At 36.6% G+C, this 21390-nt stretch overlaps 2 protein-coding genes across 2 annotated transcripts; both read left to right on the plus strand.

Moving 5' to 3' along the window:
• Nucleotides 1-826: 826 nt before the first annotated feature.
• Nucleotides 827-9417, plus strand: LOC120529592 (extracellular calcium-sensing receptor-like). The gene is made up of 6 exons (XM_039753554.1): nt 827-960; nt 1169-1457; nt 2167-2997; nt 3741-3968; nt 4372-4495; nt 8504-9417. Exons 1-6 carry the CDS (start codon nt 827-829, stop codon nt 9415-9417), a joined length of 2520 nt encoding a protein of 839 aa, XP_039609488.1.
• Nucleotides 9418-10150: 733 nt separating this feature from the next.
• LOC120529649 (extracellular calcium-sensing receptor-like) lies at nt 10151-16691 on the plus strand. The gene is made up of 6 exons (XM_039753676.1): nt 10151-10239; nt 11124-11415; nt 11888-12706; nt 13564-13791; nt 13944-14067; nt 15781-16691. The coding sequence occupies exons 1-6, from the start codon at nt 10151-10153 to the stop codon at nt 16689-16691; spliced, it is 2463 nt and encodes an 820-aa protein (XP_039609610.1).
• The last annotated feature ends 4699 nt before the right edge of the window (nt 16692-21390 follow it).

A 21390-nucleotide genomic window follows, 5' to 3' on the forward strand; every position in this document is an offset into this window, starting at 1 on the left:
TTGAGCAAAATGATTCATGCTTACCTGCGGTGGGCTGGCGCCCTGCCCAGGGTTTTTTTCCTGCCTTGCGCCCTGTGTTGGCAGGGATTGGCTCCAGCAGACCCCTGTGACCCTGTAGTTAGGATATAGCGGGTTGGATAATGGATGGATGGATGGATTAATGCTTACTCTTCATGCAAAGCAGTGCTACGTGTGACCAATTAACTGACATTTTAAGCATTTATATTGTGCCCATTTTTGATGGACCTGTACATAAAAGTCAGGGTTAGTCACAATTAAAACCAGTGACTTTCTATCAGACATTAAGCTGTTCTCACATAAATGGCACAAATAGTGCTAAAGTTAATATCAGAATAAGTACAGTATATTGGTGATGGTGGTGGTGGGGAGGTGGGTGCCCATATTTCCCACAATAATGGTGGCACACTTCAAAATTGATTTTTTTTGTGTGCAGCATTTAACACAAAAATATCATTTTGCTTCACATTTATCAATATTGTAGCCACGCTGATATACACTGGAAAAATGCAATATTCCTTAACTCTTTTTTATAAAAGAAAAATACATAAGTGATCAATTCATGCAGAATAACAATGAAACAATACACAAATTCTTTTCAAGAATAATAAAAAAAAACCAATAATTTACAAGAACAATTGCCCTATCTTGTTTTTTTGCATACATTCCTCTAGGGGTTTCACTAGTTACTCTATAAAGTAGAGCACAAATTAGTTCTGTTTTAACAATGGCATTCATCCTGCACATTTCTATGTCCTTATTGTTGACTGCTAGCACTGTTGCACTGGAGCAGTTAACATGCAGAGCCATGGAAACATTTCAACTCAGCAGTTTGCACAAAAATGGAGACATAATGATCGGAGGGATTTTTGAAGTTTCCTACAGAACAGTAATTCAGGAATTATCATTTACTTCTAAACCAGGTCAATGGGTTTGTGAAGGGTAAGTAAACAGATAAAAAATAAATTGAATTTTATATTGTGTGACAACATTTAAAATAAAATAAAATATGCAAACAGTTAAAATAAAATCTATATTAATACATTTCAATTCAAATGTCAAAAACAAATGATTAATTTGTTAGGGCATTACATAACGCAACTCTCACAACTAAAGCATGAACACACGTGACACTTTTCTCTTCTTACAGTTTTGATATAGCATTATTTCAGACGGCACAAGCTCTGGTTTTTGCAGTTGAAGAAATAAACAATGACACTCAACTCCTTCCGAATGTAAAATTGGGCTACACTCTATATGACAACTGTATGAGGCTGCCAGTGGCTCTCAGAGGAGCATCAGCTCTTACTCTTGGAATGAAGGAAGATATAACAGAAAACTGCAAAGGGCCTCCCCCAGTTCTGGCCATTGTCGGTGATCCCACCTCAACACATTCGATTGCCATATCTAGGATTCTAAGCCTTTTCCAAATACCAATGGTAGGCATCATTTTGTTCATTCACTATCTGAAAACAAGCAATACTTTTGAAATAATGTTTAGGCAGCAGTTTTTGATAAAGCATAATTCATACAGCTGGCATGGTGGGGCAGTTGGTAGTGTATATATATCACAAATGTAGCATACATGGTTCAAATCTCATGCCCAGCTGTTGCGCATTTGCACATTCTTCCCATATCTATATTGTATTCCCCGGGTACTACAGCTTTCCTCGCACATGCCTAAATATGCTTAGGTTAGGCTATTTCAGAATTCTAAATATGCCCCAATTGTGAGTTTGGGTGTGGATGTTTGCATCAATAGGGCCTGTAATGGACATCAATAGGTCCCTGGTATTTGCTTTATTTCTGACTTCAGCCCTCAGTGGCCTTAAACTGGATTAATTGGGTTTAAATGAGATGAGATGAGATCATTATTTAACCTTTACACTTCAATGCAACATATAGGTTTAGAATTTAATTGTTCAAATTAATTACTAAACAGGCATAAAGAAATGTATTAATAACAATTAGGAATATGATTGTTCCAGGCTGATTGTAAGGATAACATATGAAAAAATGAGTAAATAATTCAGGTTTATTAGGAGTTTGTATTTTTTTTTTTTTGCTTAAAATCTTTTGCTTAAACAATTGCATATTTTCATTGTTTTTCTGGTTTAATTTATTTATTCTCATTCTGCTTCCTGTAAGGTGAGCTATTTTGCTACTTGTCCATGCCTGAGTGACAAATGGGAATACCCGACTTTCTTTCGAACAATACCCAGTGACACATTTCAAATCAAAGTAATCAGTGCTATCTTCAAACATTATGGCTGGACCTGGGTTGGCATCATAGCAGCGGATGATGACTATGGACAGTCTGCAATAAAAGCTCTTAGTGAAGAGATAAAAGATTTTGCTTGTATTGCTTTCTCTATAACAATTCCTAAAATCAATGATATTGATAAAGTTCGTCACGTAACCAAAATGATAAAAGAATCAAGTGCAAAAGTTATAGTGGTGTTTTCACCTGCACCAGACTTCAGCACATTGGCAGATGAAATAAATCAGCAGAACATTATTGGTCGGCAGTGGATTGCTTCTGAATCTTGGAGCAATTCATATGATTTGTTTGAGAAATACAACTTTAGTACATTTGGTGGGACATTAGGTATTACAATTCACAATGGGGAAATGCCAGGATTTCAAACCTTTTTGCATGAGGTTCAGCCTACTTCAGATCCTAAAAATAATTTAATTCTACAATTTTGGGAAACAATGTTTGATTGTAAATTTAAAGAAAATACAAATGAGCAGAATTCTACTAGTTTGTTGGAAGGAAAACAATGCACGGGAAAAGAAGACATAAAAGGAACAAAAACGGCTTACACAGATGTGTCTAAATTAAGAGCCTGTTACAATATTTATAAAGCAGTGTATGCCATTGCACATGCTCTTCATAATTTGTTAACTTGTGAAAATGGAAATGGCCCATTTGTGAACAAATCGTGTGCAGACATCACAAATATGCAACCATGGCAGGTAATTAAAATAACAGAATAAAAAAGTGTTTTGATTTGTCAAATAAATGCCACAGCAGAAAATTACAGTAGGAATGTGTGATTAAGTCCAAGGGTAAATAAAAAAAAAATCTGCAAAGTGCCCATGTAGCTTTTTTTGAGAAATGCCCAGCTGTATTTTTGCAGACATGTAGGATCAGAAGCCCCACAGTGTTTTAGTGGCATTCATGTATCTTTAAGCAGTAATGTTTGCATAGCTACACTGCCACACTGCTCATCACACATAAGAAAGAAGGCCAATCAGTTCTGGCATAAGAATGTCTGTTATTGGATGACAATGCCTGTCTACAGGTAGTTTCCCAGTGTTCAAAAGCTGCTGCAGTAATGCTGTGAACATATTATGACATTAATACAACCATGAGTGGAAAGCAGCAGTCTGTATTTGCCTTGCCAGCCAGCCTAAATTTTATTTTTCTAAATTTGTTCTTTGAAGGTGTAGAAAAGCTTGTGTAACACAAAATGTGTTAAACATGACAAATATAGTATGTTTATCCTTCCTTTGGGGAAACTTTTTGCCATGCCATAAAATGATAGTAACAACATGATAATATAAAGTATCCAAATAAACTGAAATGAATAAACATTAATAGTTTATTCAACAGAATTAGCTATTTGATAGCCACAACCATTAAATACAAAGTGCAACTTTACACTGGGAATTAAAAATCTGTTCTTAAACATGTTATTATTATTTCTTTAAAAAAGCTTCTTCATTATTTGAAGAAAGTCAATTTCACTACTCATATAGGAGAACGAGTGGCTTTTGATGAAAATGGAGATGCCCTTGCAATTTATGACATTGTTAACTGGCAACAAAGTGACCATGGGACTCTAAAGACAGTAACGGTTGGTTTCTATGCTGAATCTGCTCCAGCTGGTCATGAACTGTCTCTTAAAGATGATGATATTATTTGGAATATTAATACAGGAAAGGTTAGAAAATTATTTTATACTGTTATAATTTGAATACAAAATGGTTTGGGCAGGTCTCCAGCGTGGATGTTGTGGAGTCTGCACATTCACCCAGTGTTCACAAGGTTTTTTGGAAGTCTCTGGCTTTCTCCCAAGTTCCAGATGTGCATGTTATATTAAAATGGTCTGGTATGAATGGATATGGGGGTGTTTAGCTAGAGACTGATATCTTGTTAAATGTTGATTCATGCCTTGTTGTTGACACTTCCTGAATAAGTGTAATCTCTTTGTTAACACTGAAGAAAAAGGCCAATTATGAAATCTAAATGATAAAATACATTAATGATATATGTTCTTTGCATAGTTTTTTATGGCACAGAAGTTCCATAGAATAACATAAATATATATTTTTTTTCATCCGTAGATTCCTGAGTCTGTCTGCAGTAAAAGCTGTCAGCCTGGCACAAGAAAAGCCACTAGGGAAAGAGAACCAGTCTGTTGCTTTGACTGTATACAATGTGCAGCTGGAGAAATCAGCACTCAAGTTGGTAAGTTTCTTTATATACTGTAATGGACATGTTAATCCTTTCAGCATGGCATTTAAAGCGCAATAAAAGTATACAGACTACAAAAACGAAAAAGTAAATGGTCACTTTTTTGAAGATGTCTTGAAATTTACACATTCCACAAAGCTATTGACAGGGCTGGTAATCAAACCCAGTGTCCCAGAACCATGAGGCAGTTATCCAATGTATGATTGTGCCATCTTCTTAATAAGCAAAATGTGCAGTATATACAGTAAAAAAAAAGTTTAGTTTTTTAAAGGCACACTTCTTTGAGAATATAAAATTACTAATAACCCCATTGTAAAGAATTGTTTTGTACACCTGAGAAAAGATAAAGCCTCACTTATTACAATCATCAGTTAGGCAGTATTCCAAAGTAGAAGAAAGCAATCTGCTGCTTTAAAAAAACACACAATCAAACACTGGCGGCCCGTTGTTATTCATGAGTAGTGATGTGCAAACCCAGCTGAATTCTCCTCACCTCAGGTTTAGCGAAATTGTGGAAATGTTCAGAAACTTTGCCAAACACAGCAAAGTCAATTATAAGAAACAAATTTCTGAACAGTAAAATTTCTTATAGACAGGAGGAAAGAATTCCCAAAGGCTTGACCACAAATTTGATAGCAGGTACTTACTTCGCTCGGACTGAAAAGTACAGTTTGCTTTTTTTTTTCTCCCTGATACTTTTGTTTTTTTCACTGCCAGTACTACCAAATGTTTCCAACACTAAAGCACATGGATTCTTCCGTACTTCCTGCTTGTATCAACTGCACAGCACTCTGGGTAATATTACTAAAGGAGTAGGCTTACGTATTACATAAAGGTCACATGCAAGTCCATACAAAAAGATGCTACCTTTAAGACACAAATACACAACACATTTTCAATTTTCTTCTGTGTGTGAGTTTTGTGTTTAAATATATTTACAAGTTTTCGCTAATTTGTAGCCCACTACTAGGATCTGTTCTGTTTTGGCTGGGGTTCCTTACCCTGGCTTATGTTTTTTTTTTGTCCTTTTCATTTAATTTTGCAGTTTAAATTATTTATATGGTTATTTCTGTTAATATTGTTCTGTCCACTTATCATTTAGTCAATGTGTTTTATATATTATTACTTTTTATGTTTAAATGTATTTCTGTACTGTTTCTTTAAATTTGTTTAAGTTCCCTATGTTTTGTGGGTGGTTCCCCAAGAGTCTGGACCACATGTCCATCACAGTTGACATACTGTGGGTAATGCAGTGCCTCTCCTATCCTTGAATGTTCTTTGGTGGATTTTTTTTATTCCTTTTTTACTTCCATCATAGGATCTTCATTTATTATTTTGTATTAGGACGTGTTTGCTTTCACAACAGGACTTGCGTTATATACGTAGGTTGGGGTTTGGTTTAGGGAATTGCATCCAACATTGGCTACACCTCTGCAATGTCACAAATTGTCACAGTGAATTTCCAGAAAAATATTCACAGAACAAGGTCATAGACTAACACAGCATATCCACCACAATAAACACTTTTGTCAATTAACCTTATTCATGAATAATATGATCATTATTAGACTTTTTTCTAACATCTTTTATCAGTGTAAATTAATAAGTTGAAAGGATTTTCCCATATTTTAGTTAAACATCTACATAATTCATATGAATATTGTTTGCCTTAGTGAGATCAGTGTTCCTATTCTGTTGAAATTATTTTTGTTATATCTGTTATTTGTGCATTATTAATTTTTATTGTTAGGTAGATGATGTCACACTGATACAATTTTGTGTTGGAAACCATTTTCCACTACTGCCGTTTTGTACCTGGTCACGGGAAATGACACAAAAGTCACAAGATTTATTGAGTAAGCATTCATGCCCAAACATCCTCACTTTGGATTGTGTTAGTGGTAGTTAAAGTTTGCCAAACTCTTCCTGTTATAATAATAATAATTATAATAGTAATAATATTTAATAAACATTTTGCGACTCCAGTGTTTTTATTTACTGATTTTTGTTTAACACTAGAATCCACACCAAAATTTTATTTACTTTGATCACCCTATTTTTCCCAACACACGCAAGGAAACTCATATGGCCTTATCAGCACAGCAATCATTTTCATGAATGTTGCAGCAGTCTATTAGCCAGTGACAGCACTGTAAAGACGTTTTGTTGTTGTTACGCTTCTGCACTTGTCCAGAAACGGATCCATAAGCCTCGTAACTTCATTCTAGGAAAGTCCTTAACCCCCGTGGGATGACTGGTAGCACACATAAGGGTTTTATATGCATAAGTGCTCTGTGGAGTTTCAATAAATGCAGACCCTTTTCAAAAATAAAGACACCAAGACACTCAAAAGGTTCACGTTAAATGCAAATCCTTATTTAGGAAATACAACAGACAACTTCTTCACATTACTGCCGCTGGCTAATTGACAGAGTTCATGAAATATGTTCACACTCCCCTTGTCTGACACTCTATTATTTTTTTTTTCGTTTTGGGACACAATTATAATGAATATATCAAGCTTATGTCATGCTTTAACCATAATTCACAGCAACATGTTATTTGAATGATTTCTTTTTATTTGGTTTTATCCTTGGGTAACAGCGCATTTGTCTCATTGCTGTGAATGTGAAATTCAAATAGCCTTTCCAAATAATGATGTTTGTATGTGTGTGTTTCACATTCTAACAGTCATACTGGATATAATAAATGCATAACTTTAAAGTAACATTCTGTGTAGGTTTATTTGTTGCAAATATTAATGTTCAACGACAGTTTATGTCTGTATGCTGGTTCACATCACTGAAGCGTGACTGTCAAAAAAATATCAACTCACTTTCAAGAGGTTATATTTGATATAAAAAACACATACATTTGCTTTGTGTCTACAAGACAAAACATTTCTTGTTTCATCGTACATTTACATGGATCGTTGTAGACGTGGAACACACATGAAATGTATGTATTTTAAATAACAATATATCATTACTTATATATCTCCTTACAAGTCTTTGCCGTATAAAATCTTCAACGCAGACTTGAGCTGTGAGAGGATTCCAGATGGCAGTGCTAAACAGAGGGTGTAAGTTTCAGGAGGGGCAAATGGCTGGCTGAAGGAGGGATGGGTGAGTTCAATACTAATTGACGCATTTGCAAAACAAATGTGGTTATCAGCAGTGCTGATGAGGAAATACAATTTTTACAGACTTTGGGAATTCTAGTGCTAAATAATGCATATTGTTTTTTCTAGGCTGGCAGGTCAACTGATACATCTTTATTAATTGGCTCGCGGTCAGTGTGCGAAATACCCTGTGGTAGCTAAATAGACTCCTGTTGGCGGAACATTGAAATCTTACTCTGGTACTATGAAATATGCAGTAAATTAGATATAGAGACAGTCATCAGTTAGGAAATACACATCTTTGGCATATGAATTGTATTATACACAAATATGCAGCCTGCAAACACAATTCACTCCAGCATCACACAGAAAAGCCACTTTTTAGGATATACATACACTTAATTGATATCTGTCAAAGACTGCAGCATTGCTTTATTTCTTTTCCTACTAAACTCCAAATGGCAATCGACACTTGGTCGATTTGAAGTTGCCAGATAATCTGAAGTGCTTGTCTTTAAGGTGAATCAAAAAGTACCCACAAAAAAAAAAACTACAACAAACTGCAGCATTCAGGCTTGTACATAAACAATCACTAGGCAGGGTTGGTGGAGCTATGAAACAGAAGTGTTAACTATTGTGCCACAAACTCTTTATTTTACCAATTTTGTGCCTGAAGAAGGAACCTGAGTTGCCTCGAAAGCTTGCATATTGTAATCTTTTTAGTTAGCCAATAAAAGGTGTAATTTTGCTTGGCTTTTCTCTACAATCAAATAATAATAAATATGAATTAAAGAATGATTGCATATTTACTGGTTATAAAAATCATATGCCTGGCTGATAAAACTAATATGTATTATCCATTTTATTTCCATGTGTATTAGATGCTGTTGAGTGCATCAAATGTCCAATTGAATTCTGGTCAAATGTTGGAAGAAATGAATGTGTTCCAAAAGAAATTGAATTTCTGTCATTTGAAGACTCCATGGGCATTACTTTAACAGCAACAGCGGCATCAGGCGTTTGCTTGTCTGTAATTGTTTTATCCGTTTTCATTCACTACAGACACACTCCGGTGGTGAAAGCCAACAACTCAGAGCTGAGTTTTCTTTTGCTAGTTTCATTAACTCTGTGCTTTCTTTGCTCTTTATGTTTTATTGGCCACCCAACAGAGTTAACCTGTAAACTGAGGCACATATTGTTTGGAATCAGCTTTGTTCTCTGTATTTCTTGCATTCTAGTAAAAACAATTGTTGTAATAATGGCATTTAAAGCTACTCTCCCTGGCAATAATATTATGAAATGGTTTGGAGTCATTCAGCAGAGAAGCACAGTTTTCTTCTTCACATTTATTCAGGCCCTAATATGCATAATATGGCTTACTGCATCTCCACCGCTTCCAGCTAAAAACATCCAGTATCAAAACTCAAAAATCATATTTGAATGTGATATTGGCTCAGTAACTGGATTCAGCTGTTTGTTGGGATATATTGGTTTACTAACCTGCATCTCATTTTTATTGGCTTTTCTGGCAAGAAACCTGCCAGACACTTTTAATGAAGCTAAATTCATCACATTCAGCATGCTGATCTTCTGTGCAGTCTGGATAACATTCATACCTGCCTATATTAGCTCACCAGGAAAGTACACAGTGGCTGTCGAAATATTTGCTATTTTGGCCTCAAGTTTTGGCCTCCTTTTTGCAATATTTGCTCCTAAGTGTTTCATTATTCTTATCAGACCAGAACTTAACACTAAAAAAGCCCTAATGGGCAGAGATTCTGAAAAGCAAATTTAATACAATAATAATAATTACATGAATTTATTGTATATAGCTGGTGTCCCACCAAGAATTTGTTCTTGCTTTGAACCAGATGCATAGACTCCAGCCTCTCAAGCCCTGCAAGTTAATGAAGTCGATTCCAGAATGGATGAATATTTACATACATATACAGTACATACTGTACAGATTTTTGGACTATGACTATGTGATACTGGAGCAACAATAAAAACATTTTGTAGAACAATCAGTATGTGATCATTTATTTCCATTGTTTCAGGAACAGTTTAAGAAACTATTACATATACACTGTATATTAATTTAAACCAATTTCTTTTTTCTGAGTTGATTTTTGTACTGTGGCATTTGCTTCTTTTGTATTAGTATGTTTTAGGTATTTTCTGAATAAATGCTTTTATTATTTTGAAATGTATGTGTTACATGTTTTGGAAAAAATATGTATACCGTATAATTTTCCATGCAAACAGTATGCCATTTTCAACTTGTTTTTATAAATAATGTTTTTCACAAACCCATATTGCATCCTAATCTCTTGAGATTAAAAGCTCTGACTATAAAAGAAGGTCACAATAAAGACATCAGGGTTATTTCCTCTTTTGAGTAAATGGCATCAGTAGTCTATTTGTGTGCATTTCTGAGTTTTATTCTTAAAAACAGTTTATGTGATATACCAAAATGCAAAATCCAGCAAACATTCCCACTCAGTGGATTATATAGAAGTGGAGACATTATGATAGGAGGCATTTTTGAAGTAAGTACCAAAGCAGTTTTGCAGGAGTCCCTGATCCAGTCCAAACCTGGACAGTGGAAGTGTGAAGGGTAAGTGTCTGATTGATCTTACTGTACATTTATTACAATATTTTCATTTATTTTGTCTAATTTAATAGCAAAATGTTTATTGTTTAATTTTAACCAGACAAAGATATTTTACTACTTTCAAAAAAGCCAACAACCAATAAAAGGTGTCATTTTGCTTGACTTCTCATTGCAAAAAAACATTAGCAAATTCTCATGCTTCCAACTTTTTGTCTACTGTTACATTTGTTTTAATGGTTATGAAGGTTTACTGTTTTTTGTATACTATGTTCATTGTTTTTATTTCATTTTAATTGCTTTTTAAAAAGTCATTAGCATTGCTCAGATTGAACATGCTGTAAGTCACTTTTGATTATGAAAAAGTGCAGGATAGAAATAGGTTGTAGGAACTTGTGGCCATAAATTAAATAAAGTGGCTTGGAAATAGATGAAAAGTGTTACAGTAATATTCTTAAGGTCTCCATTGGTAAAAATACTGGCTTTCTCTAGAAAACACCTGAGTAATACAGGAATAATTGTAAAATTGCAAAATGTTACAAATATTTTATTTGATTTAAAACAGACAGTATTTGGGCAGTAAATATATTCAGTAAATATATTTTAAAATTAAACAAGAAAATGCATTGATTAAAAGATCATGAGTATATTAATTAAATAATTAAATGTATAAATAATTACAAAAAAAGTATAAGTTGCAGACTCATGCAGGTACCCACAGAATTTTGTTTAACTAATTTTGAGAAATCTGTGAAATCAGTTTACAGAAAAACAATTATTATATCAGAAATAATAATAATTATCTTGAAAGTCACCATACTGACAGCATACATACAAATAATTTACTGGATATTTTTAAACTCATAATTTGTTCTTTTGTCTTCTGACAGTTTTGATATTTCATTATTTCAGACAGTACAGGCTATGGTGTTTGCTATTGAAGAAATAAATAAAGATGACAGACTTCTTCCAAATATAACAATGGGTTACAGCCTTTATGATAATTGTATGAAACTGCCTGTCGCACTGAGTGCAGCAGCAGCCTTAATAGGTGGTCTAGATGAAAATATCTTGGATTATTACTGTGCTGGTCTGCCTCCAGTTCTGGCCATCATTGGTGATCCTGCATCAACACATTCAATAGCCATATCAAGAATACTCAGCCTTTTTGGCATTCCACTGGTAAAGCAAACTGATAAGTTTAATATAATTATCACTCATTCTGTGTTTTTAGTAATAAATTTAAACTTGATACATTTGATTTTTTACATTATTTATTGTTATAAAAGCAAACTGATTAATCTTTACCCAAATACCTAGCACATTCTATATTTCATTGTTATGTTGTTAAAAAACATATTTTCACTAAACATTCTTAATTATATAGCTACAGATCATATATTTAATTGAACATCCCGTTTAATGTGAATATGTCAGAAATAATAAATTTAAAGTATTGCAAATGTGTGGCAAGCTACTACTTCTTACAAAGTACAAAATTAATTTTAAGGACCTCACATGCTCAGAAAATACAGTACTACAAGCATGGAGGAATTACAACCTGACTTGTGTAAGTGTTAATCTTTCTAAAACACAATAATATCTGACACATTTCAATATATGTTGTTTTTTTGTTGCAATTTGTCATTTCTAGATTAGTTATTATGCTACATGTCCTTGCTTAAGCAATAAACAAGAATACCCATCATTTTTTAGAACAATCCCAAGTGATGCTTTCCAAGTGATGGCAATTCGTGACATTCTTAGACATTATGGATGGACCTGGGTTGGTGTGGTAGCAAGTGACGATGACTACGGGCAGTATGCAGTGAAGACTTTTAGTGAAGAAATAAAGAATTTTGCTTGTATTGCTTTTACGGAAATTATCCCTAAAATTAATGAAAATCTAAAAGTTTCTAAAATTGCAAATACTATACGAGAGTCAAGTGCAAAAGTCATTGTGGTATTTTCATCTGGTTCTGATTTAATCAGCTTGGTTAAAGAAATTATTCACCAAAACATAACTGGCAAGCAATGGATTGCAAGTGAAGCATGGAGCACATCTCATGTATTAATCACCATGGACATCTTTAAAATCTTTGGAGGTACACTGGGCATCTCCATTCATAAAGGTGAAATCTCAGGATTTCAGGAGTTTCTGTACAAGGTGCATCCTGATTTTAATCCCAACAACAAATTAGTACAGCAGTTCTGGGAAACAATATTCAAATGTAAGTTTAAGGACAGTGTTAATAGTACAAATTGGTCAGACACTAAGCTATGCACAGGAACTGAGGATATAAAAGCAACAGCAACTGCCTACACAGATGTCACAGAATTAAGAGCTTCTTATAATATTTATAAAGCTGTGCATGCCATAGCACATGCCCTGCACAATTTAATTTCTTGTGATACAGAAAACAGCTCATTTATGAATAAAACATGTCGTATCACAAATGTACAACCCTGGCAGGTAAGGTTATTTTTCAGATTATGAAACAATGTCACAGGCATCTGCATAATAATAATTTAAATATATTCAAATATTAATTTGATATCATTTGAGTATAAATATATTCAAATATTACTCTGAATATACTCTGTATTTTGGTGGAAACAAATTTTTAAAAATAATATATAATAAGGGATTGTCAAATGCTGAGCATTAAAACACATTTTATAAAAATTACAAATATACTCTATATACATTTTATATATAATTATATATCTATATGGATATGGATACGTATGTATATGTGTATATCTATGTATCATATATATATGGGCATGGATACGTTTGTATATGTGTTCTTATGTATATTATACAGCATATTCAGTATTTATGTCTATCTGTCTACTAATTCATATTTATGTTTATTTACAATACAGCTAATTTATTTTAAATAATGTATTTCTCTGTAACAGTATGGTAATACAGTGGTTAGCACTGCTTGCTTCCTCAGTGCTTTATAGGTGTCACCGTCTGTGTGGAGATTTTACGTCTGCTTATGTTTTTCTCGGGCTGTTCTGGTTTTCTTCTCACATCCTAAGATCTGTTTTAAATGGCAGCTTTAAATTGCCCCAGTGTGTATGTTTGTGTTAGAATGCCATTCAACAGACTGGTGCAATTTTGTTGCTCAGATAGACTCTGGATCCCCGTGATTTTGAAGGTGAATTAAGCTGGTTTCATTAAAGGATGGTTCCCTGTCTTAAGCACATTGCTACTTAGAGAGACTCATATTTCTTGCTTCCCTGAATTGCAGAAAAAGGATGGTTGAACTACTATATTTTTTTCTCCAGTATTTGTTTTTTTTTCTCTCTGAAACTAAGGTTCTTCAATATTTGAAGAAAGTCAATTTCACCACTCATATGGGAGACAGAGTGGCTTTTGATGAAAATGGAGATGCCCTTGCAATTTATGACATAGTGAACTGGCAAGAAAGTATTAATGGAACAGTAAAAATAAAAACTGTTGGTTTATATGATAGATCTCTTCCAATTGGCCAAGAAATAAATCTTAAAGAAAATGACATTTTTTGGAATTTTAATAATCAAAAGGTAAGAATAATTATTTACCCTATTTTTAAAAAAATGGGAGTTATTGTTGCACTGGCATGCAGCCTGTAAATAAACCAGTTGTAGCTATAGTGATTTTCTCTGTAATCATTTCAGTACTCAAACACTCTGCTTGCTGTTCTGCTATCTGACAGAGTCCTGAATCAGTATGCAGCAGAAGCTGTCCACCTGGAACGAGAAAAGCCACACGGAAAGGACAGCCTGTTTGCTGTTTTGACTGCATACCATGTGCTGCAGGAGAAATCAGTTTTGAAATTGGTATGTAAAGAATAGTGTCTGTTCAGCAAAACAGAGATTTTGTTGTAGGACATAATAAATGTGCATTGGAGATCCTAAATTGTCCCTAGTGTGTGCTTGGTGTGTGTGTGTGCCCTGCAGTGGGTTGGCACCCTGCCCGGGGATTTGTTTCGGCCTTGCACCCTGTGCTGGCTGGGATTGGTTCCAGCAGACCCCCGTGGCCATGTGTTTGGATATAGCAGGTTGGATAATTACTGACTGACTGACTTTTTCCCTAAATAAGATAATTTTTTTTTTAATAATTGCATTTGTGACATGGGATTTACACCATACAGAGAAGTTTGCCAGTGTCTCACTGGTTTTCTATATATGAAATACATAGAGTTGCATGAACACTAGTGTGACGTTGGACCACCTCACCAATCGGGAGTCAGTTACTGCCTTAAACCAATTACCTTCTTGGTTTTCCTCAACCCTACACTTGATAACATACAATAAGAACATAGATAAATAGTTGAAGATTGTTAATTAAGTTTTAATACCCATTGCCTAATGGCATTTTCCTTGCCTTAACATTTTCCAGAAGATATATCAGTCCACATAAACTGTTCTTCTGCTCCCACACACCCCAAAGACAAGTTCAGAATGACTCTGAATAGAAATAACTGGGGCAGAAAAATGATGGCTGAGTTAGAAAATACATGGTTAAACCAAACTGATTACAAATTGTACATATTCTATACATTGCATTGAAAAAAGCTGAGTGTTGTTTGATTCTGGACTGGTGTGCCCTCAGTAGTAAACATTTACCTCAGATTACAAAGAACTGTTTTGTCTACCTAAGTGAATGTGAATGTTTGCAAGTGCGTGCTCTAAGATGTTTTGGATCCTGCCAATGGAACTCTTACAACATTTAGATGTGACCTCTTTAGACATATATCACTTTCATCTTGTATATATAGGGTGGTCCAGATCTAATTATGCAATTTTCATTACGCTATAACTTATAAAGTTTATTACATAGAAAATCACCCGAAAAATCCCAGACCATCGAGAAGTGTGCGAACTGACGACATGAGGAATCATCTTTGCGCCGAACTGGAATCGTCCCTGCATAAATCAAAGTCATCCAGACGATCTGGATCTGCATAATTAGGTCTGGACCACCCTGTACAAAATCCTAATATTTTATACATTTTCTAAAAGTTACATGGAGCTGGAGCTGTTGAAACTACTACATTCTACCTAGTAAATACTGTAGCATCATGGTGGCTAATTCACAGCCTTCTCCTCAAACTGCCTGGTTTCCCAAATATATGGATTTTATAGCTACACATTTCAACTATACAGTGCCAGCTTTAACACAAAACACACTTTTTTAAAGTATTAACAGAAACATAATTTTCTAATGACCACATACCTGAGAGGATAGAAATGAGGGGACTGAATGTTGTCTGACTTCTACTGTTATTATTTGAGACTTTAATTAACATTCATATGTACTGCACTACCATTTGAGACTTGGTGAAGACTGAACCACAGTCAAGTATTCTAACATTTGTACTATCACAAACACATCTGACAGATATTCTACAGACTTCTTATTGCATCTTGTGAATTGCAGATAGCAAGCCCATCAATAGTTAAATCAAAACTAACATAAATAAGTAACTGATAACAAAATGTTACAAAGCATGTTTTCATGTGGGAATATTGCTTATTTTTATTTAACAGATTCTCTTGAATGCATCAAGTGCACATCTGAATTCTGGCCAAATTCTGGAAGAAATGAATGTGTTCTTAAAGAAATTGAGTTTCTGTCATATGAAGACTCGATGGGAATCACATTAACAACAACAGCCTTGTCAGGATCCTGCTTATCGATTGGCGTCTTGGCAGTTTTTATTCATTACAGGAACACTCCGGTTGTTAAGGCCAACAATTCTGAACTGAGTTTCCTCTTGCTGGTGTCACTGATTCTTTGTTTTCTTTGTGCACTGTGTTTCATAGGCCAACCTTCACATTTAACATGCATGATAAGACATGTATTGTTTGGAATAAGTTTTGTTCTTTCTGTTTCTTGCATACTTGTAAAAACAATTGTTGTGATAATGGCATTTAAAAGTACACTTCCTGGTCATAACAGAATGAAATGGTTTGGTACCTCACAGCAAAGAGGCACTGTTTTCTTCTTTACTTTTATACAGTCTTTGATTTGCATCATTTGGCTAAGTATAGCACCCCCTATTCCTGCTAAAAACACTAAATACCAAAATTCAAAGATTATATTTGAATGTGACGTTGGATCAATAACTGGCTTTGCCTGCTTGATGGGCTACATTGGTCTGCTGACATGCATTTCATTTTTATTGGCTTTTCTCGCACGGAATCTGCCAGACACTTTCAATGAAGCCAAGTTTATCACATTCAGTATGCTTATTTTTTGTGCGGTCTGGATAACATTTATTCCTGCTTATCTTAGCACCCCTGGGAAATATACAGTTGCTGTTGAAATTTTTGCAATTTTAGCTTCAAGTTTTGGCCTGTTATTTTCAATATTTGCCCCAAAATGCTATGTTATTTTAATTAGGCCAGAGTTAAATACAAAGAAAGCCCTAATGGGCAGAGGGGAGTCTAAAAAATAAATCCCAAGTTTTATGCTGTTTAAATGAGTTGTGCCCCATGTTTCACAGGATTTCATTCTTCAATGTAATAGATATTTTGTCTCTGTATCTATCTCACTATTTACATATTTTAATTTTAGACAAGGACCTATCAATCTCTTTGTTTCACAGAATACACAACAAAATGAGTATGATATAGTGAATTTATTACTTTTGGATTTATTGAAATAAAAAATGTAGTGCTAATAAGGACTGCTCACCATGCCAAACCAGCTCCAGCAGTGGGTTTGTCTTTTTATAGCCTTCAGCTGGCACCAAAGTTTGTCAATGGAATAACAGCCGGCCAGCTCAGACTGTTATTATTTCTTATTTCTTGCTTCCGTCCATAAACTGTTAGAAGCAACGCTATTACACAGTTCTCCTTCCAAGTGGTCATCTGTCCTGCCAGCCACTTCCATGTCCTTGCAACAACACATAGACTTCTCTAATGCTACAGTTATGTGCCAGGTGACACAGCTGTAATTTCTGGCAGCGATGCAGAAGGCATATTTTGTGCTGCATGTGATGCCCCATGTCCTCGGCCCTAGCACATTCACTCTTTGGGTATCTAGTAGTTTATAGCTAAGTAATCAATTGGTGAGAGATAATGAGACACAGACACAAAAGATAAAGATAAATATAAAACTACCTATTCAATCCAGTATCAAATGACAAAACAACAGTGTTGTGTCCAGCGAATAAATATCATTAAAAACATTTCTGGTGCAATCGCATAAATATAAAAAATATTTAGTGCAAAAATATAAAGGAATAAATGAAGAAAACCATCCAATCCTCATCCCTGTTTTCTTTATAGATGTTTTTGAGGAATTGCGATCTCAGATAAAAATTGTGCAGAAATTACAAAAAATCTACTTGTTTATCTCATCACATTGTAACAAGATTCTGTCTCCGCCTTAAAGTTCTTTAGATATCTTCATTTCAGGCTGTACAGTACCTTCTCTCTTACAGAGTTGTCAGAAGGTTACCAGATTGCAAAGACATGAAGAGAGAAAAAGAATGACCTCTAGTAACTGCAGTGTCGTTACATACTGTATACCCATGGAAATTCTACCACCAATCCCTGCAAACACTTTTCTGTTCCACAATAGGAACGTATGCTGTCATACTTGTGACACCACATGCTTCAACCAAGCAGGAAGTCCTACTTTAAGGGGCTACAGACTTGTGCACATGTATATGCCAACACCCAAACAATTTCACTCATCACATAACTCTTTTGACAGGTCACTGTCCCTGCACTCCCTTTGGTCCACAATTCACTCTTCATTCTCTTCCTTGGTGGCAACTAACCTAGTGCCTTTCACATAGTGGGGACGCCTTGGCAAGATGTCCTTTTTACCTGTGTGTGGCTTAATAGGCCTAAAAGGCTTTGTGTGACTGCTCCCAGAGTGTGCCTTTGTACCACTAACCAGCCATTTTTTGTGGGTGCTTTTCTCTGCACTGTACCACTAGAGAATCCATTCCCGGACGGGTTTATCCATTCCCGGGAATCCCGCATTTCATTCCTGGGAATCCCGGGCTCCTGGGGATGACACAGTGCACGGGCATCTCATATGTGAACAGTTTTAGAATGACCGACACTTATCTATACTAATAAAAGGCAAAGCCCTTACTGACTGACTCACTGACTCACTGACTCATCACTAATTCTCCAACTTCCCGTGTAGGTAGAAGGCTGAAATTTGGCAGGCGTATTCCTTACAGCTTACTTACGGAAGTTAAGCAGGTTTCATTTCGAAATTCTCCACGTAACAGTCATAACGGTCGACAAGGTCTGCCATGTTGAACTTTCTTATTTATGGCCCCATCCTCACGAAATTTGGTAGGCGGCTTCCCTGTGCTAGCCAAAACCGATGTACATACTTATTTCGATGGTATGACGCCACTGTCGGCCGCCATATTGAACTTTCCAACGTCACTAATATTCCAACTTCCCTGTAGGTAGAAGGCTGGCCACATCTTCACGAAATTTGGTAGGTGGCTTCCCTGTGCTAACCAAAACTGATGTACGTACTTATTTCGGTGGTATGACTCCACTGTCGGCCGCCATATTTAATTTTCCAAATGTCACTAATTCTCCAACTTCCCGTGTAGGTAGAAGGCTGAAATTTGGCAGGCTCATTCCTTACAGCTTACTTACAAAAGTTAAGCAGGTTTCATTTCGAAATTCTACGTGTAACGGTCATAACGGTCAACAAAATCCGCCATGTTGAACTTTCTTATTCATGGCCCCATCTTCACGAAATTTGGTAGGCAGCTTCCCTGCGCTAACCGAAACCAATGTACAGTACATACTTATTTCGGTGGTATGACGCCACTGTCAGCCGCCATATTGAAGTTTCCAACTTGCACGGGCCACTCCCGTGGCGAGCGTGGGTGGTCCACTGCTGCGCTGGGCCGTCCACAGAAATATTTGTTTGTAATGCAGGTCCCCACCTTGACCCAGGTGGAGCATTCTGCCGACTACGCCACTGTGGACTCGAACCCGGACACAGACAGACGGACATCGTTCTTGCACCCAACACACGTTTATTATACAATATTTACAGATTAGTGCACTTCCCAGTGCCTCCAGCACCGTTTCCCCAAAGTCCAGGGCACACAGTCCAACTGCCTTTCTGGCCGCCTCCAGTCCTCTCTCCAGCTGCGTCTCTCTTCCACCCGACTTCCGCTATCGACTGAAGGGAGGCGGCCCCTTAAATAGGAACCCGGATGGGCTCCAGCTGCTTCCCAGCACTCCTCCATAGACACGCCCCAGTGTGGCGGAAGTGCCGGCTGCGTACCCGGAAGCCGTCCGGGTGTCCCCTGTCGCCTTCCCTAGGGATATTCAGGCACCGGGGCGCCACGGGTCCCTACAGGGCTGGGCTTCCAAGCCCTTTACCCGAGGCCCCCAACATAACCAGGGCGGACGCCCCCTCGCGGTCTGGAGGAGGCACAAACCTCCATTATTATTATTAACATGTCCAGTGTGCGGTCGTCCAGGCAAGAGCGCACCTTCGTGCAGACGTACGCCAGTCGCTGATAAAGCACGCTCTGCCTCCACTGAAGTAGCTATGCTATGAGGAAATAGCAAATTCTGTCAAATGTAGTGGCCGAAAAGGAGTTACAAGGATGTCCCCAGCTACATCCTTCATAGGGGTCCTGTGCATTTGTCACAACAATGGATGAGTATTTGTAAATCCTTCCAGTAACCTATCTATTAAAATTGCTGTGACAGTCACAGTTTTGAAATTCTGATACACCACACCCCCAGAGGTCTATGCATTCGCTGGAGGACTTGGTGGCACACAGGCACCAGCAGTTGCAGAAGGGAACGTCCTACAATCAGGCTTTCCCATCTCCTATAGAGGGGTTACCACAGTGGATCATCTTCTTCCATATCTTTCTGTCCTCTGCATCTTGTTCTGTTACACCCATAACCTGCATGTCCTCTCTCACCACATCCATAAACCTTCACTTGAGCCTTCCTCTTTTCCTCTTCCCTGGCAGCTCTATCCTTAGCATCCTTCTCCCAATATACCCAGCATCTCTCCTCTGCACATGTCCAAACCAACACAATCTCGCCTTTCTGGCTTTGTCTCCCAACCATCCAACCTGAGCTGACCCTCTAATGTACTCATTTCTAATCCTGTCCATCCTCGTCACACCCAATGCAAATCTTAGCATCTTTAACTCTGCCACCTCCAGCTCTGTCTCCTGCTTTCTGGTCAGTGCCACCGTCTCTAACCCATATAACATAGCTGGACTCACTACCGTCCTTAGACCTTCCCTTTCACTCTTGCTGATACCCGTCTGTCACAAATCACTCCTGACACTCTTCTCCACCCATTCCACCCTGCCTGCACTCTCTTTTTCACCTCTCTTCCACAATCCCCATTACTCTGTAATGTTGATCCCAAGTATTTAAACTCATCCACTTTCGCCAACTCTACTCTCTGCATCCTCACCATTCCTATTATTGCTACAGATCACAATGTCATCAGAAAACATCATAGTCCACGGGGACTCCTGTCTAATTTTGTCTGTCAACCTGTCCATCGCCATTGCAACAACAACATTTATTTATATAGCACATTTTCATACAAATAGTGTAGCTCAAAGTGCTTTACATGATGAAGAAAAACAAACTAAGAATTAAAATCAGAGATCTAATTAATATAGAATAAAAGTAAGGTCTGATGGCCAGGGAGGACAGAAAAAAACAAAAAAAAACTCCAGACGACTGGAGAAAAAATAAAATCTGCAGGGGTTCCAGGTCATGAGACCGACCAGCCCCCTCTAGGCATTCTACCTAACATAAATGATCAGTCCTCATTGTATTTAGGGTTCTCATGAAAGGACTTGATGATGACGGTCACATGGACTTTGGGTCTTTAATCCATCAATGTAGGGACATCATGATTCTTTGATTAGAAATCCGGAAAAAGAACAGAAGAGAGAGTATGGGTTAGTATGGATTTTGGAGCCACCATGAATAGTAAGGATAATTAATTGAATATGCAGGGCACCAGGATTAAATGAAAATGAAGTTATGAGAAAGCCATGTTAAAGTAATGTGTTTTAGCAGTTTCACCGTATCAGCCTGGTGAATTCCTATTGGCAGGCTATTCCAGATTTTAGGTACATAACAGCAGAAGTCCGCCTCACCACTTCTTTT

This window comes from Polypterus senegalus, chromosome 1, assembly GCF_016835505.1.
Source record: "Polypterus senegalus isolate Bchr_013 chromosome 1, ASM1683550v1, whole genome shotgun sequence".
Lineage (NCBI taxonomy): Eukaryota > Metazoa > Chordata > Cladistia > Polypteriformes > Polypteridae > Polypterus > Polypterus senegalus.

Coding starts and splice junctions, on each gene's coding strand:
- LOC120529649 (XM_039753676.1), top strand. CDS start 10,151: ATGATAGGAGGCATTTTTGAAGTAAGTACCAAAGCAGTTTTGCAGGAG. Junction 10,240..11,123: donor GGACAGTGGAAGTGTGAAGG/GTAAGTGTCTGA, acceptor GTCTTCTGACAG/TTTTGATATTTCATTATTTC. Junction 14,068..15,780: donor AGAAATCAGTTTTGAAATTG/GTATGTAAAGAA, acceptor TTTATTTAACAG/ATTCTCTTGAATGCATCAAG.
- LOC120529592 (XM_039753554.1), top strand. CDS start 827: ATGGAAACATTTCAACTCAGCAGTTTGCACAAAAATGGAGACATAATG. Junction 961..1,168: donor GGTCAATGGGTTTGTGAAGG/GTAAGTAAACAG, acceptor CTCTTCTTACAG/TTTTGATATAGCATTATTTC. Junction 2,998..3,740: donor CAAATATGCAACCATGGCAG/GTAATTAAAATA, acceptor TCTTTAAAAAAG/CTTCTTCATTATTTGAAGAA.